This window comes from Zingiber officinale, chromosome 8B, assembly GCF_018446385.1.
Source record: "Zingiber officinale cultivar Zhangliang chromosome 8B, Zo_v1.1, whole genome shotgun sequence".
Classification (NCBI taxonomy): Eukaryota; Viridiplantae; Streptophyta; class Magnoliopsida; order Zingiberales; family Zingiberaceae; genus Zingiber; species Zingiber officinale.
Window position 1 is genome coordinate 114,670,945 of NC_056001.1, and position 19,000 is coordinate 114,689,944.

General features: G+C 38.9%; 1 protein-coding gene across 1 annotated transcript in view; it reads right to left on the reverse strand.

The window, feature by feature from the left end:
- Positions 1 to 395: 395 nt before the first annotated feature.
- The window catches only part of LOC122017127, a 29,358-nt gene continuing 10,753 nt past the window's right edge, over positions 396 to 19,000 (reverse strand). The window contains exon 2 of the mRNA XM_042574634.1: positions 396 to 3,255. Within this exon, the coding sequence (XP_042430568.1) occupies positions 2,769 to 3,255 (487 nt within the window). The 3' untranslated portion in view covers positions 396 to 2,768. The remainder of the gene's footprint in view (positions 3,256 to 19,000) is intronic.

Here is a 19,000-nt window from a genome sequence, read left to right on the forward strand (position 1 = left end):
CCTAAAATCCAGAAACAGAAGCAATCAACTTCCTATGCCCAAGGCTTATTCTTTTAGACGGAAAGAACCAACTTTTAGCCACATTAATCATCTGAACACGCTTCATATGCCCTCAAAAAATCTTTAACTCTTTTCACGCCATTAATAGAGCCATTCAATAAGATCATAATATCATCTGCATATGCAAGATGTAATATCTTAACCCCATATCCAGATTTAAAAACATTTGAGGATATTAACTAAACAAAAAAAATCCAATCCTCTAAAAAGAAATTCAATAGCAATAATAAAAAGAAGTGGGGAAATAAGATCCCATTGTCGAAGCCCTCGCCCTGCATGAAAGAAACCCGACAATTGACCATTAATACGTAGAAAAACCAGCATGCATCCACACATCTTCTAATAACATCAATAACAGAATTAGAACATCCAAAAGCTGCCATTATATTGAATAGAAAACACCATTGCACCCTCTCATACACTTTCGCCATATCAAGCTTTAATATTAGATTCCCACCTCTCACATGATAATTCAATTTATGATTAAGCTCCTGGGCCAAAAGAATATTATCTGATATTAACCGTCCTGACACAGTCACTTTGCCAAGGAGATATAATTTTTTCCAGAAATTGTCCCAATCTAATAGCAATCAATTTAGAGATACTCTTATTCGAAACATTGCACAGACTAATTGGCCTAAAATCTTGCCACTGCTATGGACTATTAACTTCGGTATAAGGACAATGGTTGTTGCAGCCATTCCCTTAGGAAGATGCCCACCCCTGAAAAAATCCAAGACCGCTTGATACACATCCTCCTTAATAATCTCCCAACAAGCAACATAAAAGGTCACAGAAAAACCATCTAGACTAGCTGCACTATCTTCACATATATCCAAAACAACCTGCTTAATCTCCTCCATAGAAGGTAGTGTACATAATACTGAATTATCATTATCACTAATCAAAGAAGGAATATGCTTTAAATCAATCTCTGAACAATCAAAATCTGTTCCAGTCAACAGATCCTACAAAAAAAAAACAGCCGAATCTTGAATAAGCTCTGGATTGTCCAAACAAATCCCCTTAATCCCATATCTGAAATATCCTATTTGCCATTCTCTTTTTCTGAACCATATTATGAAAAAAAATTGGTGTTTTGATCCCCTTCACCATCCACCTAACCGCTTTTGCTTCCAGAATACCTCCTCCATATACAATATTTGAAACAAAGAAGTCTGCATCTTAGCCATATTCAATTTATTCCCTTCATTGGGATCAAGATCAAAAGACTTTTGAGCAACCAAAAAATCCTCTTCAGCTTGCTTTACCTTATAGGGAATATTTTTGAGCAACCAAAAAATCCTCTTCAGCTTGCTTTACCTTATCATGAATATTCCCCAAAACATCAATATTCCACCATTTCAAATGAGCTTTTAATCTCTTAAGCTTAAATTGCAATTTATGAAGACCATAACCATCGCAAGGCAACATCCAATTCAGCCTAACTGTAAGCAAAAAATTGTGATGTTTGATCCACATATTTTGAAAACGAAATGATGATACCTGCTGAGAAAAACCAGGAAAAGTAATGAATAACGGACAGTGGTCAGAACCAGCTCTGCTTAAATGCTCCACCCGAACTGAAAACAAATGATTCTTCCAAGAAGAAGATGTAAGTATTCTATCCAACCACTTCCAAATTTTATTGTTAGTCCATGTGAATCTGTCCCCCACAAAGCCAGCGTCCAATAAACCAGATAACATCAAAAAATTATTAAAATCATCCACTACTCCCAAATTAGAAAGAATTCCAGCAGAGTACTGGGCCCAGTAATAACATTAAAATCTCCACCCACCAACCAAAAATCATCACCATCAGATTTAATATCTAAAAGCTTATCCCAAAGAACAATTCTTTCAATTCTTGTACATTTAGCATAAACCACAGAAACTAGTATACTAATAGGGAAAATATGAGATTGTAACTTAAAATGTAAAAACTGTTCTCATACAGAAACCAGATTTTACCAGAACAATTTGAAATACCATGATTAAAACCCAACCTACTAGTGTAAAAAGAAGCATCAAAAGAGACAAAAGGCTTAAGAATACCCATAAAATTAACATGATGATAATTTTTCAGAAACAATGCTCTCCTAAAAGAAGAGGCATTTCCAATGCCCCTAATATTCCATATTATCCCAGGCATTTATTTTTTAGAAGAAGCAGCTCTTAGTTTTACTTCGAGTAACCCTTTGATTAACAACCTGAACCAAATTCTTATGCACAACTTCATCTTTCTCAAGGATCATGCTAGAAAATTCTGATAGGGAAGAATTTCATTGTAGACGTCCATAAATGGATGTATCATCCTCATCTGTATCCACAAATGAACCTTTTCGGATAAGGTTGGCATAGCTAGAAGACCCAAATTTGACAACTCTCTTTGCTCAGAAACTGAACCAGCCTTTTTAACTTTAACCACCTCAGCCTGATTGAGAGTCTTCACCTTTTCTTTATGACCAGCCAATGTTTGCATCGAACCAGCACACAACATAACACCATCTTCATTCAAAATACTATCTTTCTGATTTGTATGATTATCAACCACATTTAAATCAGAGATAGCATCTAAAGATCCAACTACTTCCCCCTCTCAGAAAATTCTTCATCAATCAAAAAACCACTTTCCTTCCCCTCAGCAAATTTATTCTGGCTCCTATCTTGAACAATACCAACTGTATTACTAATTGTCACTTCCCTGTTCAAAAGTAATTCTTCTTGTATGGAACTATGCTCCACTTTCTCCAATGCACAAAGAAGTTGAAAACTACTTCATCAACACCATCCACTTTGGTCGCCATTTCCAAATTATTAGAACTTCCTCTTTTCTGAATCCATACCATATTTGCTACCTCTTTATTATTAATACCATCCAGATTTGACTCCTTCAAATCACCAGAAATTTCTTTTCCTTTCCCAGCACTCCTTTTCTGATTTAAAACTGCCCTCAAATCCTCATTATCTACAATGATCTCCATATTATCAGACCTCCACATAGGTGTTGGCTTCTTACCATTAGCATAGCAGTCATCAGCAGAATGGCCCAGATGCAAACAATCAACACAATAATTAGGATGTTTTTCAAAAATCACTTTCTGTAACCTCTTTTCCTCCCCAATGTCAATCCAAAATTCTTCAATCTTATGCTTTAAGAGATCTATTTCCACACAAACCCGAGCCATATACAATCTGGATTGATCAGCAGTCACTTCAGCGATTTTAATCGATTTACCAATGATGCAAGCAATAGAATATAAATATTTCTTATCAAACATATGAATAGGCAAATCCAGAAGCTGAATCCAAACAGGAACAACAGAGGCTTCTGCCTCATAAGAGAAATGAGGAGACCACTTTATTTGGCCTCCGACCAGAAAACTTTCCGATCAATGCAAATTCATAAGGTTTGGCCATGCTAACGATCTCTTCCTCAGAATAGAATATACCTGATTTATTATTGTAGATCGTCGCTGACTTACATTTCTTCCCAAGATCTGCAGAACTCTTCTTCGAGGTGCAAGGAGACTCTGGCTTCAAAACCGCCGCATAAGAGATCTTGGCCCGAACAACCTCCTTTTCTGATCCCATTCCTATCTTTAGAAGTGGATATAGGAAGGGGAGGGAACTGAGAAGAAACCAGCGTCGGCGGCATGCCAACGCCGACGGCCAACGTCAAAGATGGGAGAATTGCCACCCAAATCGCCCTAGAAGTCGCCCGAAAAGAAAAAAGCCGTAGATGGTTGCTCAACTTGGGAAGGTAAAAAATCTAAGATTAGATCTTGCTTGAACTTTCCAGGGTCAGGGAAAGGAGGAAAGGAAGATTGTCACTCAGTGGACCAGACAGTAGGATCAGACATTTCCATGAAGAAGAAATGAGATTTTCAACCTTTGTTCGAGGACGACATGTCCTCAAAGAAGACCACCTTTGGTCGAGACTGGAAAATAAAAGCTCTAGGTTCTGATTTCTTGAGGTAGGAAAAGAGATGGAGATTGTGGGGAGTAGGAGGGATGCCAAATAGACAAAACAATATGAACATCCCACACATATACCTAAAGGCATTCACTTTGTTGCACGGATACGGATACGAGTATCGTATTGGATACGACACGGATACGGCGATACGAAAAATTTTAAAAATATAAGACACAATACGGCTAGGATACGACGATTATTAAAAAATAAAAAATAAAAAAATTATATATAAATATATATATGTCGTATTAAAAATCCTAGAATAGAAAATCATGTTCATATTAGATCAACCATAATATCCGTTGCGAGCAACGGCGGACTGTTGCGAGCAACGGCGGACTGTTGCGAGCAGCAGGCTTCTACGAGCAGCACCGGGCTATTGCTGGCTTCTGCGAGGGTTGCTATTGAGCAGGCGACGCCGGACTTCTGCGAGCAGCGGCGGTGACGTTGGGCTTCTGTTGAAGAGAGCACAAGCGACGTCGGGCTTCTGCGAGCAGCGACGAGCTGCTGCTTGGTTCTGCGAGCAGTGGCGCTGTGGCAGACTTATGCGAGCAGCGGCAGACAACGAAGACGCTGGCGAACAGTGGAGAAGTAGCGTGCATCAAAAGGCTATTATGCTCGAATTATGTGGCAGACTTAGCCTGGAATTTTCAGAAGGCTATTATGCTCGAATTGCACCACGATCTGGAAGTGCATATAAGCTTAATTTTATAGTCAATGCGGGTGTCATTGACTCTGACTTCCGGGGGGAGGTATGTCTTTTGATCTACAATTTTTCTGATTTAACACTATCTCTTGAGCATGGCAGATCAATTGCTCAACTGGTTTTTGAAAAAATTATAACACCACCAGTATGGGAAGTAAATGATTTAAGGCAAACAATTCGAGAGACTGGCTCTTTTGGTTCAACAGAAATTGAAGAACCAAGGTCTTCTGGTGAATTGATATTCTCGGCAACCAGAAAGTCATTAATTAATCGCCTCTACAATATTGAAATTATCCTCCAGATTCCAGGAATTAATGACACAAAGGTTCAAGCTATTCTAGATACGGGTGCTACAACCTGTTGTATCGGTCAAAATGCCTTACCAAAAGAAGCCTTTGAAGAGATAAATTACAAAGTCCTTTTTTCTGGTATCAATTCACAACAAGAGGCCACTAAAAAACTCAGAAATGGATATATGATGATTGGGGTTCACAAATTTAGAATTCCTTTTACCTACCAATTAGAGATGAATTTGAAAGACGGGATTCAAATGTTGGTAGGATGCAATTTTATCAAATCTATGGCTGGAGGACTACGAATAGAAGGATCTGAGATCACCTTCTATAAAGAAATTACCACCATAAAAACCTCTCCAGAAGTCTTCATCTCAGCAAAAGCTATTTCAGAACTGGATATGAATGAAGAAGAATATTTAAGTATGCATGAAGATCTATTCATCCCTCAACATTCCTTAACAGCCGTTGACTTCAAGATGAGATACGCCACAACCATGCAGAAGTTAAAGGATCCTGGATACATTGGAGAAGATCCATTACTACACTGGTCAAAAAACAAGGTAATATGTACTTTGGATATTATAAATCCTGATATAACAATACAGGATAAACCCTTGAAGCATGTTACACCAACAAGGGAAGCAACTTTTAAAGTACATATTGAGGCCTTACTAAAATTGAAGGTAATCCAACCCAGCATGAGCCGACATAGGACAATGGCCTTCATAGTCCAATCAGGAACCACAGTGGATCTAGTCACCAAGCAAGAAAAGAAGGGTAAAGAACGGCTTGTCTTCAACTACAAGACGCTGAATGACAACACCCATAAAGATCAATACTCATTACCAGGGATAAACCTTATTTTAAAGAAAATTGGTAACAACAAGGTCTTCTCGAAGTTTGATCTAAAATCTGGCTTTCACCAAGTTATGATGGCAAAAGAATCAATACCCTGGACAGCATTCTTAGTACCACAAGGCCTGTTTGAATGGCTAGTAATGTCATTCGGATTAAAAAATGCACCCGCCGTTTTCCAAAGGAAAATGGACAATTCTTTTAAGGGATGTGAAGAATTCCTGGTAGTTTATATTGATGACATTTTGGTATTCTCTGAAGACGAAGAACAACACTGTGCTCATCTCAATATAGTACTAGAAATTTGTCAAAAGGAAGGCTTGGTCTTATCCCCAACAAAGATGAAGATAGCCCAGCCAGAGATGGAGTTCTTGGGCGTAGTTGGTAATCGGAAAATACGACTACAACAGCACATTATTAAGAAAGTTATCGATTTTGATGAAAAAATCCTGCTCACTTTAAAGGGTTTACGATCATTTCTGGGTATATTAAATTATGCAAGGTCGCATATACCCAATCTCAGTAAAATATTGGGACCGCTGTATTCAAAAACATCTCCACACGATGATCGACGCTTTAAAGAATCAGATTGGGCTATAATTCGACAAATCAAGTCACTGGTACAATCTTTGCCTGACTTAGAGTTACCCCCTAACCATGCATATGTTATTATTAAAACAGATGGCAGCATGGAAGGATAGGGAGGCGTCTGTAAGTGGAAGGAAAAACAGTATAACCCAAGAAATACAGAAAAAATCTGTGCCTATGCCAGTGGAAAATTTTCAACAGTAAAGTCAACAATTGATGCTGAAATACATGCATGTATGGAGGCATTAACCGCAATGAAGATCCACTACCTGGATAGAAAGGAGATAACATTACGCACGGATTGTCATGCCATAATCAAGTTTTTCAACAAATCCGTGAATAACAAACCATCCCGAGTAAGATGGATAAATTTTACTGACTATATTACTAGTACAGGTGTTGACATCAAGTTTGAGCATATCTCGGGGACGAGCAATGAGTTGGCAGATGCCCTGTCAAGGTTGGTGTATCACATCACCAATAAAGCATCCTTATCTGATGATCAAAGACAATTTCTAAAGCAAGTTGATGAGTCCATGGACGAGACGCAAGGAGCAGATGACACCGTGAAAGGTGTCCTGGGAAAAACCATCATAGCACTCATGGCTAAAGTTACTTTTGAAAAAAGTTGAGCCTCGGGGAGCCACTTTTTCAAAAGAAACGATTCCACCACCAATAATAGAGTCCACTACGTGTAAAAGTTATGTAATAATGCAGCTTGTTGATAAGATGATAAACGGCACTGAGGCAAAGTAGGAAAAGAAATAAAGATGACGATGGGGCCCCTCAAGCGCACCCGGTCTTTATCTTATTCCTTCTAAAACCTCTATATAAGCCCAAGTTTGTTAACTTAGAAGGGCAAGCGAGCAAACCTCGAAGTCCTACTAAGTTCTGAGTCGTGTAAGCTTGGAGTCGTGTAAGCTTGTAAAGTGTGAAGTGTTTTGTTCCAATAAAAAATTTCCTGAGTTCAAGTACCGCTAGTCTAGACTCAAGTTTTCCTCTTGTTTAAAATCGTTGTGCGTGTTTATTTTTGGTATCAGAGCGAGGTCCTAATGGAAATTCTTGGCTAAACACCCACGGGTATTCTAGGAAGGCAGCGTTTTTGAGGTATGTACTGAATTTCTAAATCTTTCTTGGTAAATTTTTGTAGCGTTTGAACCCTATATGGAGCCATAAAAAATAAACACGCACAACGGTTTTAAACAAGAGGAAAACATGAGTCTAGACCTAGCGGTACTTGAACTCAGGAAATTTTTTATTGGAACAAAACACTTCACACTTCACAAGCTTACACGACTCTAAGCTTACAGGACTCAGAACTTACTAGGACTTCGAGGTTTGCTCGCTTGCCCTTCTAAGTTAACAAACTTGGGCTTATATAGAGGTTTTAGAAGGAACAAGATAAAGACCGGGTGCGCTTGAGGGGCCCCATCGTCATCTTTATTTCTTTTCCTACTTTGCCTCAGTGCCGTTTATCATCTTATCAACAAGCTGCATTATTACATAACTTTTACACGTAGTGGACTCTATTATTGGTGGTGGAATCGTTTCTTTTGAAAAAATGACTCCCCGAGGCTCAACTTTTTTCAAAAGTAACTTTAGCCATGAGTGCTATGATGGTTTTTCCCAGGACACCTTTCACGGTGTCATCTGCTCCTTGCGTCTCGTCCATGGACTCATCAACTTGCTTTAGAAATTGCCTTTGATCATCAGATAAGGATGCTTTATTGGTGATGTGATGCACCAACCTTGACAGGGCATCTGCCAACTCATTGCTCGTCCCCGAGATATGCTCAAACTTGATGTCAACACCTGTACCAGTAATATAGTCAGTAAAATTTATCCATCTTACCCGGGATGGTTTGTTATTCACGGATTTGTTGAAAAACTTGATTATGGCATGACAATTCTTGCGTAATGTTATCTCCTTTCTATCCAGGTAGTGGATCTTCATTGCGGTTAATGCCTCCATACATGCATGTATTTCAACATCAATTGTTGACTTTACTGTTGAAAATTTTCCACTGGCATAGGCACAGATTTTTTCTGTATTTCTTGGGTCATACTGTTTTTCCTTCCACTTACAGGCGTCTCCCCATCCTTCCATGCTGTCATCTGTTTCAATAATAACATATGCATGGTTAGGGGGTAACTCTAAGTCAGGCAAAGATTGTACCAGTGACTTGATTTGTCGAATTATAGCCCAATCTGATTCTTTAAAGCGTCGATCACCGTGTGGAGATGTTTTTGAATACAGCGGTCCCAATATTTTACTGAGATTGGGTATATGAGACCTTGCATAATTTAATATGCCCAGAAATAATCATAAACCCTTTAAAGTGAGCAGGGTTTTTTCATCAAAATCGATAACTTTCTTAATAATGTGCTATTGTAGTCGTATTTTCCGGTTACCAACAACTACGCCCAAGAACTCCATCTCTGGCTGGGCTATCTTCATCTTTGTTGGGGATAAGACCAAGCCTTCCTTTTGACAAATTTCTAGTACTATATTGAGATGAGCACAGTGTTGCTCTTCGTCTTCAGAGAATACCAAAATGTCATCAATATAAACTACCAGGAATTCTTCACATCCCTTAAAAGAATTGTCCATTTTCCTTTGGAAAACGGCGGGTGCATTTTTTAATCCGAATGGCATTACTAGCCATTCAAACAGGCCTTGTGGTACTAAGAATGTTGTCCAGGGTATTGATTCTTTTGCCATCATAACTTGGTGAAAGCCAGATTTTAGATCAAACTTCGAGAAGACCTTGTTGTTACCAATTTTCTTTAAAATAAGGTCTATCCTTGGTAATGAGTATTGATCTTTATGGGTGTTGTCATTCAGCGTCTTGTAGTTGAAGACAAGCCGTTCTTTATCCTTCTTTTCTTGCTTGGTGACTAGATCCACTGTGGTTCCTGATTGGACTATGAAGGTCATTGTCCTATGTCGGCTCATGCTGGGTTGGATTACCTTCAATTTTAGTAAGGCCTCAATATGTACTTTAAAAGTTGCTTTCATTGCTGGTGTAACATGCTTCAAGGGTTTATCCTATATTGTTATATCAGGATTTATAATATCCAAAGTACATATTACCTTGTTTTTTGACCAGCGTAGTAATGGATCTTCTCCAATGTATCCAGCATCCTTTAACTTCTGCATGGTTGTGGCGTATCTCATCTTAAAGTCAACGGCTGTTAAGGAATGTTGAGAGATGAATAGATCTTCATGCATACTTAAATATTCTTCTTCATTCATATCCAGTTCTGAAATAGCTTTTGCTGAGATGAAGACTTCTGGAGAGGTTTTTATGGTGGTAATTTCTTTATAGAAGGTGATCTCAGATCCTTCTATTCGTAGTCCTCCAGCCATAGATTTGATAAAATTGCATCCTACCAACATTTGAATCCCGTCTTTCAAATTCATCTCTAATTGGTAGGTAAAAGGAATTCTAAATTTGTGAACCCCAATCATCATATATCCATTTCTGAGTTTTTTAGTAGCCTCTTGTTGTGAATTGATACCAGAAAAAAGAACTTTGTAATTTATCTCTTCAAAGGCTTCTTTTGGTATGGCATTTTGACCGATACAACATGTTGTAGCACCCGTATCTAGAATAGCTTGAACCTTTGTGTCATTAATTCCTGGAATCTGGAAAATAATTTCAATATTGTAGAGGCGATTAATTAATAACTTCCTGGCTGCCGAGAATACCAATTCACCAGAAGACCTTGGTTCTTCAATTTCTGTTGAACCAAAAGAGTCCGTCCCTCGAATTATATATAAAGGCATTTGTTTATGGTTATTATGCTTACTTGTATTGGTGTCAAATAACTGTATAATAGCGTCCTTGAGTAGAAGGTTCTTACCTATATCAATCGATAGTGAGATAATATAGGGAACGCTACTCTTAATCATTCCTAGTCAAGTATTAACATTCAGGGACAATGTTAATGCGACGAGACTAGCATGTAGGTCAACTCGATGACTTGATCTCACAAGTCATGGATATAGAGATATCAAGTTGACACATGGATATGCAATGGAGAATGTATACTGAATGACCCGCCATGAGAAAGTATCATGGATCGTTATATGAGTGTCATATACTTTCTCATGTGGCTATTAGTATGACTATTAGTCCTTGGACCTGAAGTCGCCATGTTTCCCTACATAATGAGTTACATACTTTGGCTTCGTCAAACGTTACCCGTAACTGGGTGGACTATAAAGGCGATTACTGGGTATGTAACAAATTATGCGGAGGGATGTGAGTGATGTAGATGGGATCTATCCCTCCTATATGACGGGAGAGACATCGATATTCTTGATAGAGTGAGACCACTAAGTGCATGGTCATGCCCAAATATGTCAATATGAGATGTTGAGCTCATTTGATTGAGTGAGTCTACTTGGGATTCAAGATTTAGATTGATTAGAGGATGACACGGTCTATGCCTCACATTGATCAATCTAGATGTCAAGGATAGAAGGACACTTGTCATATATTGTGAAGAGTCGCAATTAGTAGTCACAAGGTGATGTTGGATCTCAACATTCTTGTAACTTGGTTAGTAATGATGTGTTGCTAGATACCGCTCATTACTTATGGTTCTAAAAGGGTTTAGGAGCATTGCCAACGTTACAAGAAGCTATAGGGTCACACACAAAGGGCAATTAGATGAAGATTAGGTTCATTTGATGAACCATGAGGATTAGGTTCATATGATGAACCAAATTGGATTAAGAGTAATCCAAAGTAAACTAATTGAGTTGGACTCAATTTGGTTCATGTGTTAAATGAGTTTAATTTGGACTTAGACTCATTGAGCCAATTTAATTTAATGAATAGAGATTCAATAAATTAAAATTGACTTGAACCAATGGTTAGATTTGATCAACCATGGAGAGAAGGCAAGTCGACTTGACTTGAGAAGAAGATGAAAGGTCAAGTTTGACTTGACCATTGCCACCTCATTTGTGAGTTGGCATTAAGTGGGCCAATGATGATGTTCCACATCACCAAGGTTGGCTTATGTGTGTGCCACATCATGAGGGAGATCAAGAGTTTTGACTCTTGATATCCCATGGAGGTATATAACCTCATTTCAATGTAGCCGGCCACTAATGTCATCGTGGGAGTTTCATTTTGTGTGTGTAACCTCCATCTTCTTCCTTGCTTCTTCTCTCCCTCTCCTCCTTGGGCGAGACCTTCAAAGGTGCTAGCACACCTTTTGTTTAGTTTCTCCATCTTTTGTTCGTGTGGATACACATAGAGGGTTGTACACTTGACAACCTTGAGATCCGGCGAACCTTGGACGAGCGGGATACGCAAAGGGCTTCGCTACAAAGGTATAAGTCTCTTCCTTATAGATCTAGTGCAGATCTAGGCTAGAAATCATGTACACGAAGTTTTTACGAAATTTTATAACTTCGCACGGATCCGGTGGCATGGGATTCGGGGTTTCCGCAACGCAAAAAAAACGATTTTTGCGGCCCGAAATATCCAACAGGTTTACTTAATATCAAGGCTCTTGGGTCTAACCCAATCGAGTTACAAGTCATGCGGGAGAGGGATGATCGGCTAGAATAAAGGTTTATCAGCCCTAAAACACTTAACTTTATAAATCTCCATGTGCGTTCGGCCGGATGATAGACCGGCCAGGCCTAAAGTATTCAACCTCATCACTCTCTATGTGCACCCAGCTGGATGACAGATCGACCAGGCCTAAAGCACTCAACTTTATAAATCTCTATGTGTGCCCGGTCAAATGACAGACCAACTGGGCCTAAAGCACTTAACCTCATAAATCTTTATGTGCACTCAGTCAGATGAATTAATGACCGGGCTTAAGGCACTTGACCTTATAAATCTTTCCGTATATGTCTGGCTAGATGAAAGGCGGACTGGATCTGAGATAGTTAACTTCATAAAGCTCTTTATGCACGACCGACCATGAAACCGGCCTAAATTAAGAAATTTAGTTGCATGCTTACTTCTCGAAGGGGAGCCTTGGTGCAACGATAAAGTTATTGCTTTGTGACCAAAAGGTGTTCGAATCCTGGAAACAGCCTCTTGCAAAAAAAAACAGGATAAGGTTGCGTACAATGGATCCTTCCCGGGGACCTCGCATAGCAGGAGCTTCGTGCACCGAGCTGCCTTTTTTTTTTTAGTTGCATGCTTACTTCTAAATGGATCTTTAGTACACACAGTTTATCATAGGGTTGTTTAAATGGATTTCTAGAATGCTTAATGTATCATATGAATTTTTGACTGAGTTTATGATAACATTCAATACATAACAAAGCAGTTTGATAAAAGGACAGACATAAGGGTGATCAACCTTGTTAGCCGGCTGAGATATATTCAACAGACAAGCAACAAATAACATTTTAATAACTTATCAGAATTATCAGGGAATATTTCTTTGGGACCTCCTTCGGAGGTTATATTATTTCCCATTGGGCGACCATTTATGACAGCATATTCCTGTAATGATTTTATCAAAAACCTAAATCATAAATGACAAAAGAGGTATATCTGTGGATAGATAAAAGATTTCTCGGATACTCATTACACAATAAACTAACAAACTCCTACACATGAAGCCACCTCATGATCACGGAGGTTTTCAGAGATGGTATATGAAGGGATCTTCTCCGTTGGCAAGATAGCAATTTACATCATTTGAGCATTATTCTCGCGTCAACACCTTTTTCTGTTGTTTCTCATTCCTTCATCCAGAATCGTACTAACTTGAGCGTCGGAGAGCCCTGCCAGAGATCCCCTTTCCTGATTTTCGATCACTAACCCTCTGTTCGATCGTCGACATGTGCGCAAGATAGCAAGGAGGCCTTTCCAAGAAGGAAAAAGTCTTACTCTAGTTAACCATCCAGTCATCATCATCAATGCATTATTTCTCCAGCTTTCAGACAGAATCAATAACCATCTCTCATCTTATTTTTGTGGTATTCCCTATATTCTTACTTCTTCTTAACTTCTTACAAGCTCATAGTTTTGAAGTTTTAATATTTAAGATTTTGTTGAGTAGGTTGTTTGTGATGGTTTTTTGTTTCTAAGAGCAAATGATTTTTTTTTTATGGTCATTCGTGCTTTATGATTCATTATACTGGGAGAAAAAGTTATCACACCCAAAAATATAGCATAGCAAAATGTGAACCATAAGAAATGTGGAGTTTCAAGAGAGAAAAATAGAAAACTATAATTATTTATGAATAAATTATATACAACCTTAGTTAATGAGGAAATGCGTTGGGACCAAAAGAATTTAAATATTTTTATAATGATAAAATATTGTCTGGTTTACCTAAATTCCCATGATTTTATTTTTGAGCTCTAACTAAAAAGTTTCATACCAATGGAGATATCTTCATCCTTTTTATACCATGATATTTTCCATGTCTTTCTAATGTGAGACTTTGATTGTATTTCTAATAATTCTCCTCTCAAACGAATGATCACCATTACTCTCATAATTCAAACCTCCCTATAAGTATCCGATTACTCTTGTCCTGCTCCGAGCCTCACCGTAAGTATCTGGTCACTCTTGACCTACTTCGGATCTCACCGCAAGCATCCGATCACTCTTGACCTGTTCCAGGCCTCCCCCAACTTTGTGTAAGGTTACCCCACATGATATCCAATCTAGACCATGACTCTGATATTACTTGTTGTGTCTAAAAGAATTATATATCTCTACAATAGTATGATTGTCACACCCCAGAGGAGTCTCTGCCAGACAAAAATCCGACAACATCTCCCTTGTACCGGTAACAATTGAAGCAATAAATACACATAATACATCTATATAACCATCAGCCTACACAGCTGGGACAACAATAAAAATGACCACATAACCACGCAGGTAATATACACAGCCTACCCGGCTGGACATAAATGAATAAAACAACCACACAGTTAATATTTAGCCCACACGGCTGTATCAAAAATAGAGTTGTCAGACGGGTCAACCCATGGCGGGGCGGGTCGGCCCGTGGCGGGCCAACAATTTGGCGGGGCGGGGCGGGGCGGGGCGGGCCGTCAACTTGGCAGGTTGGGAAATTTCCAACCTAACTCAATCCAAGGCTGGTCGCGGGTTTGGCGGGCCAACCCGCGGGCCTATCAAATTTTTTTAAAAAATTGAAAAAAAATAGTTCATATCTTCAATGTTTTTCTTCGAAAATATTTTATCAATCAAATGTATTCATAAACAAGTATTTTAAATATAAATGGACATAAATAAGTACTTATGTTGGGTCAAAAGTATTATTTTTATTTTTAAATTATAACAAAGAAAGATAATAAACTGGCATAAAATTGTGCAACGAAGAGGAATAGTAATTAGGACTCCTAACTGTGCGTCGAGCAGTTTAAATCAGTGGTACCCTGGCTGTGCGTGCGTAAACGAATCAAATAAGAAGGTCATCTAGTTTGGGTACACACACCAAGCTCTTCATTGTGTATAATGTATGTTTCAGATTTATCCCATAAATAAATCAAATAAAAAGATCGTCTACTTTTAAGATTAATTGACTTTGTGTGCATATATATTTCTGTAACTTTTGTCTACCACACTCAACTTCACAAGTATGAGCTTTTCCTAATTAGTATTCCTCTCAACGAAGAAGATAATGAAATGTTACAATTTAACCCTTGGTACTCTCGTAGTTGCAGCATTGACTACTGATATAAACTGCTTACATGTGTTTCTCAACCCGCGGGTCAACCCAAGTCCATCGCGGGATGACCCGCGCGGGTTGCGGGCCTAGGTGGGTCGGCCCGCGGCGGACTTGGGTTGATAAAATTCCAACCCAACCCGCTTAAATTGTTTGGCAGGACAGGCCAACCCGACGGGCCTAACCTAAATTGACGGCTCTAATAAAAAACACAGCGGAAAAACGAAAAGAAAACCTACAATCTACAACTAAAGTTTACTAGCCAATTAGGTTTACACAACCACAAGATTCACGAAAGCAAAACACCATGAATCAAACTCCAAACACAAACCAATTCATACAATACTAAAATCGCTGTATACTAAAAAATACAAGTAAAGCGAAAATAAAATCGATATAACGTAGGACCCAGGATTGGCAGTCAGCATATCTCCAAACATCCATGAACCATCTACTGCTACTTGGCGAAAGAAAACCAGTTTGCGAGGTGGTGAATACAGAGACTCAGCGAGTAAGGGAAAAATAGTGGATGAACATAATATATAAATAAAGAGTGAGCGAAAGATATACAATCTCATAAGGGAAATAGCAGATACTAAAATAAACTCATAATAAATGTTTATACCTGAAACCATATCCTAGGCTAGGTAATAGAAGGTCCGGAGTAGTACTAATCTGTAACAGTACTGCTCATAACTACAGAGGTAACATGTAAGATATATAAATATTTCTAATATATAACCAATGTCTAAACACCTACAATGAGGGTATATCTCAACATAAAGACACATAAAAACAGCATAAGGTAATAACAGCAGATATAAAAATAACAACGTATGCACGGATGGTCACCCCGCCCACCTCTTTGCACCACGACCCCTGTATGATCGAGAGGCCGGTACAATGACAGACTGTACACCACTTCAGCTACCACTACTCTCGAGTGGCCGAGGGGACAGTTGCATAGTAGCTGAATAGCTACGTCTGCGACGGAGGTCCCTGCTGCCCGCGACTCCAGCTATCACTACCCATGAGTGTGCGAGTGGGGGGCACGACAGGATAAGCGGCAAACTCCAGCTACCACTACCCATAAGTGACCGAATGTGCGGCCCAGGCTAACGACCGTCTCAACCACAAGGGAGTCAAAGTCGCCGGCAATACATGCAATGACATGATGCGAAAAATGCGACAGTCATCATATATATATAAATAGAAACAGGTATACTACATGAAGCCGGTATATTCAGTAAGAAACAGGTATAAATAGCAATCAAAGCAAGTAAGTCTGGTATCTGGTATCTATATATCCAGTATCTAGTATCAGGTGTCTGGTATCTGCTAAATATCATAGATAGCAACGAGAGACTGTATAGATACCGAAATGAGTAGCTCAAAGATTGAGTGAAAGTATCAAGCGCAAAAAAAAATATATGAGTGGAGTCAAGATAAATACAAGAACTATCCGAAGGTATAGCTCATGTACTAAGAACAATGTACTAAAGAGATAGAGCAAGAAGTACCCGCCTTAAGTGCAGATCGAGCTAAACAGTCCCACGACGAGACGCTCACATCGAATCAAAGTCCTGCAACAAATCATAAGATCACACCCAAATCTCTTCATATATCAAATAGCTAACCTAATTCCCAATTCAATTATGAAACCCTAATTTACTCCACCCAATCCATCCATTTCTTAAAGGTTAATACATCTTTTAACCATTTAGTTCCAATTAATATCATCACCTACCAAGAACAATTCCATAAATGAAATCCATCCCTTTCATCGGTCTACATGGAACAATAAACCAATCCATTAGGATCGTTAACCAATCCAACTATTGATTTAACCACAGTATGAGAACTATCTGCTCAACCTATTCCTTAACCATAGATCAACTGGTTCCAAATCTACTAATCTATCAATTAACATCCTACTTATTGATCAATTTATCCACAAATCCCCCATTAAACAAGACTTATCACTGGAATAAATTCAACAGGTGAAATCAGTTACCCAAATCAAACAATCAGCCTTCTTGCTCTCTGGTGGAAGCTCACTATGGTCGGCTTCAATTTCTCCAGAGCAGAAAGTGGTGTCCTGTCTGGTCTAGCAGTTGCTGTGGCGACCCGCAAAGGTAGAGTTTCTACATCTCACAATCAGGGCAGAAAGCGTTTAGGCGACAATGGAGACCAATTTCACTCGGCACCACCAAAGGGCAACAACACACAAGATATCAACGAAAGGGAAATGTGACGATACCTCTCACATGACCATCGGGGTCACTATCCTAACCTCCCTCGAACAGGCAACGTCGGCTGGGGAAGGAAACAAGGGCTTGATGCTGCTCATGATAGCGAGGTCGAGCTCCACCCTAGCCTTGGCGATGAATGCCCCAAAGCGGTGGTCAGCGGATGATAGAGGGCAACAACGTAAGGTGAAGGCAGAATAGGGAGCTTGTTGTGGCTAGCGGCTTCGATTGGAGTGACTCTAGCAACGAGCGGCGATGAATCTGTGCCAGCAACGAAGTGGAGTCGGGGAGAGGAAGGTCGAGTGGCGGAGGTGAGGGACGGTGGAGGAGAAGACCTCCATCGGCAGTGAACTCGCAGGCGACCGACGATCGGGCAGGGAGAATCGCGAGAGGGAGAGGGACAGTGGTGGTGTCGGCGATGGGTTTGGGGAAAGAAAGGGTCGGCGGAGGAAATAGGAAACCTAGGTTTATAAACTTATATACATCGGGTTTATTAAATTAAACCCTAAGTGAGTTCCTCAATTAACTCCCACTTAAATGGTGTTCCAAATAGGTTTTTATCAAGCCCGTAATTGCATCCCCCCTAACTACGTCATACGAACTCCGATTAAATCCCAAAAAATTCCTAAAAATTCCTGAAAAATCCAATAAGATTATTTCTCCAATAACCTTATTATTTGGGCAACATATTTTACAATGATATTATCTACTTTAGACCTATGTCCACATGAATTTAATTTTGACTCTACCCAAAATACTTCTAAATCATGCAAAACCAAAGTTACAATAGTCTGATCAAAAGGTCAACCAAAATTGCATCTATTATAAAGAATTACTTGATCCAAAGAGCATACACTATTAGTCTTTCGGTTTCATTGATCCAAAACTATGATCATTGTGTTAGTTCTCGAGGAAGAACTCAATCTAGAGCTTGGGCTACAACATTTCATTAGAGTGTTAACCAACGTTGTACTTGTTCACGTCAAATGTACAATCTAGAAAATATACCAGACCACTTAGGATGGTAACAGTAGTATAATGAATTTTACTAGATTAGAGGAATGCATGACACATCCATAAAACTAATCAAAAATCAAATTTTTGGCCCTCAAAATGATTATAGAATAAACCCAAGATGTCTCACCAAGGGAACATGAGGTCAACTTGAGTAATGGTTAAGCTTAAAGGTGCATGTGGGATTAGATAAGCATTCATCTAGAAGCTCGCATTCAAGGTGGAGTTTTCTTACTTATTTCACTACACTTGTGCATCATTTAAATTTATGAAAGTAGACGTTATGAAAAATAGAGTTAAGTTCAATTTTATCTCTACTCTTACCGCTTGATTATTCCTTATCATATTGCTTACCCTTTTTATTTTTAGTTGATTTCTATCTAGTTTGTTTTTTATTGGAGATTCATAATAAATTGCATTAACTAATTAATTATGCTAACTAATAAAGTAAGAAACTAATTATCTTAATAGTTTAGCTCCGCACTTCAGAAGTTACTCTAGGACTGTTATCAATTAACAAAATAAATAATACAACAATTATGTTTAGAATTATGGACT